Source organism: Petaurus breviceps, unplaced genomic scaffold, assembly GCF_028583685.1.
Source record: "Petaurus breviceps papuanus isolate PSGF00001 unplaced genomic scaffold, PetGlider_PUasm1.0 90503, whole genome shotgun sequence".
In the NCBI taxonomy this organism is placed as follows: Eukaryota; Metazoa; Chordata; class Mammalia; order Diprotodontia; family Petauridae; genus Petaurus; species Petaurus breviceps.
In genome coordinates, this window is record NW_027187265.1 from 1,407,044 (window position 1) to 1,416,667 (window position 9,624).

General features: G+C 42.9%; 1 protein-coding gene across 1 annotated transcript in view; it reads left to right on the forward strand.

Annotated features, from left to right (window-relative positions):
* The window catches only part of LOC138141827 (tyrosine-protein phosphatase non-receptor type substrate 1-like), a 73,179-nt gene extending 65,203 nt beyond the window's left edge, over window positions 1-7,976 (forward strand). Inside the window, exon 6 of the mRNA XM_069062701.1 lies at window positions 5,195-7,976. Within this exon, the coding sequence (XP_068918802.1) occupies window positions 5,195-5,239 (45 nt within the window). The 3' untranslated portion in view covers window positions 5,240-7,976. The remainder of the gene's footprint in view (window positions 1-5,194) is intronic.
* Window positions 7,977-9,624: the final 1,648 nt, after the last annotated feature.

A 9,624-nucleotide genomic window follows, 5' to 3' on the forward strand; every position in this document is an offset into this window, starting at 1 on the left:
TAGTATGGTCCAAGAGTTCACCAGCTGGACACAACTGAAACCTGAAACAACCAAACAAAAACATGGCTCCACCAGGATAAGTTCATCTCCTGAAAACTCATTCTCAAAAGGGAGATCGATTCAGCTTTGATATTCAATACCCCCTTAGTACCTTGAGTTGCCTCCCCTCTCTGACTGAAGAGTGGAACAATAAGCTCCTCCCAAAAGCTGCCTTTATAGTATTTTCCAGAACTTTCCAGCCATCTTTATTTTCAGAGCTGGAAGGAACTCCACTTAGTTTTGACTTCAGGAATACCATGCCTCTGTCCTTTCAGCTTGCTTCAGTGTATTGTGCTAGGTAACTCAGTGGATAGAGTGCTGCTGAGTTGGAGAGGGCAGAGAATAGAGAATAATTAGAAGGTTATTACAATAGTTCAGGCAAGAGAGGACAAGAATCTTTACTAAGGTGGTGGTTGAGGGAGTAGCAAGAAGTGAAGAGATGCAGGCAATGTTGTTGATGTTGTTGTTCAGCTGTTTGAGTCTTATCTGGTTCTTCATGCCCCCACTGGGGGGCCTTCTTGGCAAAGATATTGGAGTGGTTTGTCATTTCCTTCTCTAGCTCATTTGCCATATAAAGGAAACTGGGGTAAACAGGGTGAAGCGACTTGCCCAAGGACATATAGCTAGCAAGTGTCTGAGGTTGAATTTGAACCCTGGCCTGGGGCCTTCCTGACTCTAGGAACAATATTCAATCTACTGTACCACATAGCTGCCCCCAAAATTACAAGATTTGGCAACTGATTGGATAGGTAGGGTGATAAAGAGTGAGAAGTAGAGGATAACTCTGATGTCACCTTGGGTGATTAGGAAGATGCTGGTGCCCTCAATAAAATCTGGAAACATCTGGGAGAGGGGTGAGTTTGAAAGGCATTGGGGTGAATTAATGAGGTCTGTTTGGGACATGTTAAGTTTAAGAGGCTTACAGGTAATCCCATTCAAAATATCTAGCAGGCAGTTGATGATCTGGTACTAGAAATCAGGAGAGAGACTAGGGCTGGGTGTGTATAGAACTAAGAGCTATCCCTGTAGAGATGATTATTAAACCTGTAGGAAATGATGAAAAGAATATAAAGAAAAAAGAAAGAGAATAAAAGAGAAAGAAAGAGAATATATGGAGAAAGAACAGAAGATCCAGGACAGAACCTAGGGGCCTCTTCACAATGATATGAATGATGATCTGGCAAAGGAGACTGAGAAGGAAAGGTCAGACAGGTAGGAGGAGAGCCAAGAGAGCAGTGTTTGGAAAAACCTAGAGAAGGTGAAAGGAAGATAGAAGGAGGGGGTAAAATAACAAGTTTTGTTTTAGAAATATTGAGTCTGAGATGTCTCTGAGACATCCAATTCAAAATATCCAAAAAACTGATGGGGCATAGTTTCTGGGAACTCCCTTGAACTCCTTGAATCTTCCCACTGGATCTGGCCTTAGCCTGAGGCCATAAGCCTTCCATTATCACTCTGACTGAATCTGTTACCCTTAAACTATCCTAGCTCTCCACAGTCTGTTATCTCCAGGTAGCCTTCAACTACTTCCCACCCTTAACCCCATTCTCTTGGTTCCTGGAGTCTGACCTCAGTCCCATCAAGATCCTCCTTAGACTCCTCCTCAGGACCCTCCCCAAACCTTTCCTCTAGACCACCCTAGATCCCTCCCACAGTCTTTCTATATATAAAATTCATATTGCCTCCATGAAGGTGCTCAGACTCAGTCTGTGTCAGATTGTTCTGGCCAGCTTGTCAATACAAGCATCCTGAATGCTCAGGTTCCTTAAGTGTCTACCCATTATGGCAAATCTTTAATAAACTTTGCTTTACTTTGGCTCAGAGAAGGCTTGAGTCGAATTTATTTGGCAGGATCCAATATGTCTCAAGCACTCCTAAACCCAAAACCTCAACAAAACAATTGGTGATATAGGACTGAAACTCAGGGGAGAGACTGGGGTTGGATCTATAAGTCACATTCATAGAAATGATCACTAAATCCATAGGACCTGGGCTTGTACTGAGAGAGAGTATAGAGAGAGAACTGAAGAGAGCCTAGGACAGAGTCTGCTGAACAGCCACAGGTAGGGAGCATCCTATGGGCAAGCAAAAGGGACTGAGGAGGGGCGGCCAGGTAGCACAGCGAGTAAGAGCACCAGCTCCAGTGTCAGGATGACCTGGAGATCGAATCCCAGGCTCAGACACTTAGCACCCACCCAGAAACACCTGGCCGTGTAACCTTGAGCAAGTTACTTAACCCCAATCGCTTAGGGGTGGCCAGGTGGCTCAGTGAGTAAGAGCACCGGCTCCAGTGTCGGGATGACCTGGGGATCGAATCCTGGGCTCAGACACTCAACACCACACCCAGAAATAACTAGCCATGTAACCCTGAGCAAGTTACTTAACCCCCATTGCTTAAAAAAAAAAAAGGACTGAGGAAGAAGTCAGACATGTAGGAAGGAGACCCTGGAGAGAGCAGGGCCGCAAAAAACTAGAGAGAGAGTAAGCTAAGGTGGTAGCAGAGTGGTAAATGCTTCTGAGGGGACAAGGAAGATGAGGTAAGAGGAAAGGCCATCAATGCTGGAGATTAGGAGATCCTCTGAAACTTTGGATAGAGCCTTCCAGGTGAGTAGAGGCTGAAAGCCAGAATGCAAAAGGCTGAGATGTAAGGAAAGGAAAGTGAGAGTGAACAGCTGCTGTGGTGGTTGTTGTTTTCTAGGAGTTTGGTTGTGAAAGGAAGGAGTGATATAGGACAATAATTGGAGAGGATGGTAAGAGTCAAGTGATGGCTCTTTTTTTTTTTAGGAGCCAAAGATATTAGGGTGTATTCCCATTGGCAGCTGGGAGGGAACCAGTAGATAAGAAAGGATTAAAGATTAAAGGGAGGGGAAATGAATATGGAAACAATCTTTTAGACTTGATACAGAGGACAGTATCCAAGGTACTAGCAGAGAAGTTGGACTTGTAAGGAAGGGTCACTTCCTTATAAAGGATTGGAGGAAAGGAGGAAAAGAGCTGGGTATCACATCAAATATTTTAAAATGAAAAGAAAAGAAGAGAAAATTCACAACAAATGGCCTCCATTTTCTCAGTAAAGTATGAAGCAAGGTTGATAGCTCTGAGAGTAAAGGGATAGGGTATGGGGACGGTTTTGGTTTTTTGTTGTTTTGTTTTGATTTTTTGAGGCAATCATGGTTAAGTGACTTGCCCAGGGTCACACAGGTAGTAAGTGTCAAGTTTCTGAGGTAAAATTTGAACTCAGATCTTCCTGACTCCATGACCAGTGCTCTATCCACTGTGCCACCTAGCTGCCCTATAGGGGGGTTTTGAGAAGAGCAAGTTTAGAATGGTCCCTGTGGGCAGTGGGATAGAGAATCTATTTGGGAAGAGTAAAAGGAATGCCTGGCTGCTGTGAGAGTCCAGTTTGGATGAGATAACACAAATTTGTAACAGACTCAGTCCTTTCAGTTGTGTGACCTCCCCATCTCCCTTCAGCAGCCAGGGACTATGATGGGAGTAATCCAGGGCTGGGATCTAGCAGAGCATGGACAGGGATAGGACTGAAGGCAAAGGACTGGAAAATAAAGGGCAGTATAGTGAGATTCTGAGTAACAGTGAGCTTAGTGAAATAATGGTAGTCAAATGAGAAAATATACAAAAAACACTTAAATAAATGAGCTTTATTATTAGCCTCCCCCCACCCCTATAACACCACCACCAACCTACCCTGTTCACAAGGCCAACACTGTCTCTGCTGCCTTTGCCTGCCTCCCACTATCACAGCTGGGGTTATCGAACCCCCCATTTGCAGCCTCACCCCACCCCTGCTACCCACAGCTAAGCAAGGATCGCTAACACACTAGGTATCTCTTTTCCTCTCTGTCTCACTCAGCCTATAGCTGCTTTCCACCTTCCTCAGGTTCTCTCTCACTATCATGCCTCTGACACTGTCACTTATAACAACAATCTAACAGGCACTCCTATCTCAACCCCTATAGGTGGAGGTAGGAGAAAAGAAAGAGAGAGGAAAGAAGAACCCACACCTCACTAGTTTGTCCCACCAAGCACAGTAAAGGCCAGCCAGCACAGGCTCCTATGCCCTCAGCTTGGAGTCCTTTTTTCTTGCCACAAAGTAAAAAAATATTTCAGAAAAAAATCATTTCAAAAATAAATCTGAAACCTGTCATTAGAATGCTCCTTATGCCCCACTGGACAGTGTGTGACTCTAGGCCCATAGACAAGGACATTCTTTTAATCTACTCTTTCTTGGGATACAACTTTAGCAGGGAGCCCTGAGGCCAGGTTAGACCACCTCCCTCTCCCTTACTCTGTCCCTGCTTGCTTTACCCCATTCCCTCCATTTTTTACCCTTTTCTCTCTCTTCTCTTCTTCTTCTGTCTTCCCTCCCCTTTCTACTCTATCTGGCCTTCATCTTCTGTCCCCCCTCCCTCTTCCTCTTTCCATTCTTCTTTTCTAAATGAGTTAATGAATAAATGAAAAGGTATTTTAAAGCTCTTCTTACATATTGAGAACTGTGCTTACAAATAGAAAAGAGATAGTTCCTGCTCTCAAGCCTTTCACACAGGAAGAAGACCCTGCAGCAGAGTGGATGGCAAGGCCCAGGCCTTCTTAGAATGCACTAATAGGTTCAATGGCAATGACAGCAGGGTCTAGAGGATATAATGGTAGGATAGGGGTTAAGACCTGATGGTCCTCCGTCTTGTCACAACAAATTGGTGACTCCCTGCTCAACCAAGTGGTGTGAATGACTGTTCCCAAGGGTGGGAAATGGGGCATGGATCTTAGGATAAGGTGGAGAAGGGCACCCCCATCACTTGTTCCCCTGGGCCTTCAGGTGGCCAGATGTGGCGGAGGTAGTCTGGGCAGCCTGGGGGGGAGAAAGGTTTCCCCTGCCCCCATCTGCTCCTGCTGGCATCCTGTACTACCTCTGCTTCTCCTCCCCCTCCCTCTCTCACTTCTCTTCCCCTTCCCTCCACTTTATAATGATTGTTGTTATTAATGACACATTTAAACAGACTCTTAAGATTTTCAATGGGCTTTTTGTAGGACTCACCTTCCCACTTTCCTCTCTCTCCCTTCCTCTTTCTCTCCTTGTGTGGAGGGCAATCAGGCTGAGTCTATGACTAGATACTAAAGAATGTTTCCTCTTTCCCAGCTTCTGGGGTCCCCAGCCAATTCAAATGAGCTCTCTTTGCGGTAAGTCAACTGATGAAGACTTTCACCATCCATCACTGAAGGAAGGGAAGGAGCTTCCTCAGGAGGAAGAAATTCTAGATAATGGAAGACCAGAAGGTACAAGAGACCAGCAAGGAAGGTGACAAAGAGATGAAAAGATGAATTTTTGGACCACTGCTATACCAGAAGACCTCCCAGGTGCACTCCTGACTCGTTCAGAGAGGGAGGAATATAGGGGTCCCCAAGAAGGAGAATAGGAAAACCAGAACCTTGAAATTCTTCAGGGGAGAGGAAAAGGCAGGCTGGTATAGATGCAGGAGATCATTGTGCAACCAAAGGTGAGTAACAACCCTCTTTAGGCCTCAGTTTCCCCATTTGTAAACAAGTTTCTTGGACTAGATAATTTAACCTGGGGTTCCCAGACCCCTAAAGTGTCCATGGATATATTTCAAGGGGGTCTGTGAACTTGGAATTTTTAATATTTTGATAACTCTATTTCAATATAATTGGTTTCCTATGTGAGCTTATGTATTTTTTTAGGCATTTAAAAACTTCATTCTAAGTAGGGTTCTGTAGGTTTTTGCAAGCTGCCAGAGGGGTCCAGAATACAAAAATGGTTAAGAATACCTGGCAGAGATGATCTCAGAGGTACCTTCCAGTCCTGAATCTGTGAGTCTATAGTACATTAACTAACTAATCTATTATCCTGCAGGGTAACAATGTTTAAATGCACATGGCTCAGAGAGGTCTTTAAAAGAGCAGAGGGCCTTGTGGTACCTGTGATAAATGGTATTGTGCATAATTCATAGAATTGTCAGAGCTAGAAGGAAGCTAAGACATAGAATGGTGGAACTGGAAGGAACCTTTAAAAATAATTCAGTCTAACCCTTCCATTTCACAGATAAGGAACCTGAAACTCATAGAGGAAAAGGCACCCAAAGTTTGTGATCCAAAACCATAGTCAATGGGAGAATTAGCATCAGCTTCTCAGTCTCCTAATTTCCAGTCCATGGCTCTTTCCAATATACCAAATATATTTATCTGAGTTCCCTGACACCCAGCTTGAAATATTCTCCCCCTCCTCCCCAAGTGATTTACATGCCTATGTGTCCAGAACTCTTTCTGGGGCTCTATCAATACAAAACTCCTGGAAACAGCCCTCTATTCCTCCCTATGGTCTGCATAGACACACACCTCCTTTCTCTGTGAAAAAGAATCACTGTAAGTCTGTTATGAGTAAATGAAGGTATATGTAAATGCTCATTTGTGACAAGCAAATCTTCAGAACAGGGGGGCTGGTTGGCTGGGAAGCAGATGAACAATGCTTGAAAAAGCAAGGTTGACTCCTAGCAGAAGAGTGAGTGGCAAGAGAAATGAAGCTGGAAGACAAGGATGAGTCAGAAGGACAACTATAGAATGGAAGTGTGAAGCATCAGTTTGAGGTTAAGTGACTGGAAGCCTGGAGAGAATTGTAGACTCATACAACATGTCACAGTTTGAAAGGACCTTTGAATATAGATCATAGAATGCCAACTCGAAAAGAAACCTCAGAATCTAGAACACAGAGTGTTAGAACTGGAAGAAACCTTTGGACATGAGATATTAGACTATCAGAAGTTTGGAGGGACCTTGGAACACAGAATGTCATAGTGGAAAAGAACCTTAGAAATTATCTAGCCCAACTCCCTAGGTTTGATGGATGGGGAAACTGAAAGGCAGAAAAGGAAAGTTACCTGTTGAGGGTCAGAGAGTGAATCAGTGACAGAGTTTGAACTAATAACCTTGGGTTTTTATGTCTTGAGATAGGGAATCTTTCCACATAATGGATTTAGAAAACCTGGGATCTTTTTTTCCCTTCTATTCCTCTAGTCCCCTTCTCTCCCATTCCTGCTTTCTTCTTCTCCTCTCCCCTTCTTCATCCTCCCTCTCAATCTAGCAGTGAGGAAATTTTATTAAGTGTCTGCTATGTTCCAGGCACTGTTCAGAACATACATCTTGGAGGAGGGTAACCAGGGTTGATATAAAACTACCAAGTTCTTATGCCCAAAAGGCATAAGACCCTTTGATCCAGCAATACCACTACTAGGTCTGTATAACAAAGACATCCAAAAAAAGGGGGAAAGGATCTATTTGTACAAAAATATTTGTAGCAGCTCTTTGTAGTAGCAAAGAATTGGAAATTGAAGGCTTGTCCACCTATTGGGAAATGGCTGAACAAATTGTGGTATACGATTGTAATGGAATTCTATTGTGCTATAAGAAATGACAAGAGGGGTGGTTTCAGAAAAACCTGGAAAGACTTACATGAACTGATGCAAAGTGAAGTTAACGGAACCCAGATTGTACATATTAATAGCAATGCTGTGTGATGATCAGCTGTGAATGACATAGTTGTTCTCAGCAATACAATGATCCATGACAATTCCAAAGGACTCACAATGGGAAAAAAAAATGCTATCTACCTCTAGAGAAAGAATTGCTAGAGTCTGAATGCAGATCAAAGCATACAATTTTTCACTTTATTTTTTTTTTGGATTTGTTTAATTTTTAGTCTGTCTTCTTTCACAAAACTACAAATATGGAAATAAGTTTTGCATGATAACACATGCATATCATATATCAATTTGTTTATTGTATCAGGGAGTGGGAAGGGGATAGAAGGAAAAAGAATTTAGAATTCAAAAATTTTTTTAAATAAATACTAAAAATTGTTTTTACATGTAGTTGGGAAAAAATAAAATATTATTCAGAAAACAAAAAAACACTACCAAGTTCTTATCAAACTCTGCCAGTACTTTCTTCCTCTCCTTGAAAATCTGTCTCCTTTGGGCCACTCCCCAGGAGCTGGAAGAGGCCAAAACCAAGGGAAGACTGTGGGTGCTGAGCAATTTCTTATACCATGAAGTCGTAGGCAGTTTTGAGCTGTAGCCAGTTACAATATTTGAAGAGCAGGAGGCAGTGTGTGACATGGCCTGGATGGCAGCCAAGAATTAGTGGGTTGAGCCCAGCTAAGCTAGGGAATCAGCAGAGGCTTGGCTAGAAATTTTGGCACCTGGGGCAAGCAACACAAAATGTAGTAGGGTGGTTCCCTTTTTAAACGAATTAACCTTTATGATTGGTTGATCAGTAGGTTCCAGATTCAGTTGTTTCTATGCTCTTGAAAGAATAAAAATGTTGTCAGGGCCATGGAAATTTTGGTGCCCTTGGACAAAGCCTCAAACACTTAACCCTAGTTACAACTCTGGAAATCAGAAAGTCTAAGACAAAGATTAGTAACTGGAGGAGAGAAAATATCTTTGTTTTCTCTAGACTTTGGTTTTCTTTGTAATCCTACGTATTTCATTCTGTACATTTAAAACCATTATTCTTAGATGGGTTCCAAAGGCTTTACCAGATTGCCAAAGATATTCATGACATTAAAAAAAGGTTAAGTGTTCCTGGTCTAGGGCCTCTTCCTATTTTGCTATGTGAACTCAACCCCTCTAGGGTGGTAGGATGAGAACTCAGAGGCCTGGTGGTAGTGAAGAAAGAACCTACTCTCTGGGCCCTTTCATAAGAGGCTGGAAAAAGCAGTAATATGAGTCCCTGAGACAATACCATAGAGCTTGACCTCTTAGTAACCTCGCTGAACAGTAGTCACCTGTTTCCTTCACCTGAGAGTACTGAAAAAAAATACACTGGACCAAACCACACAAAAGAGGAAGCATGACCCTCCCTTGTGTAGTAAGCTCACCCTGATAGTTAGCTAGCCATCCTCATTTCCTGATGAGGAAGTCAGAGGGGTTGAGGTATACAAAAGGCAGTGCCAAAGATAGATCTGAAACTCGGGGCTTTGGATCTTGGCCCTAATCAAGTACAGGCTATGCTCCCTTTTCAACAACTGGGTTTCTTTTTTTTTTTAGCAGTTATTTTTAAAGGATTTTATTGATGCTTTTTGTCTTTATATCACTTATTTCTGGAGGGAAAACCCTGTCCTCCTCTAGACTGAACCTTTCCTTGTGACATATAAAAACAATTAAGCAAAACATTTAGGTACGGAGAATCCAACTTTCTGTCCTAATAGGACCCCTCTCCAGCCCCGACTCCCCCCTTCTCTGTTATATTATCTGTTTTCCAAGATCTTCACTCATTTTGCAGTGTCTCACAGCTCTACTTCCCTTTAGTGATCTTTTCATTTACTTGGCTATAGCCACTGTGTGTATTGTATACTGCTTTATGCATAGTAAGCCCTTAATAAAGGCTTTTTTTGTTGTCTCTTGATCCTGCTGGTTTCATTCTGTGTCATTTGGTACAAGGAAGAGATGGAGGTGAGAAGGAAATGTATTCCAGGCATGGAGCCACAGCCTGTGCAAAAGCATGGAGATGGGAGATGGAAAACTCTGTGTGAGTCCAGCTCGGCTGAGCCGCCAA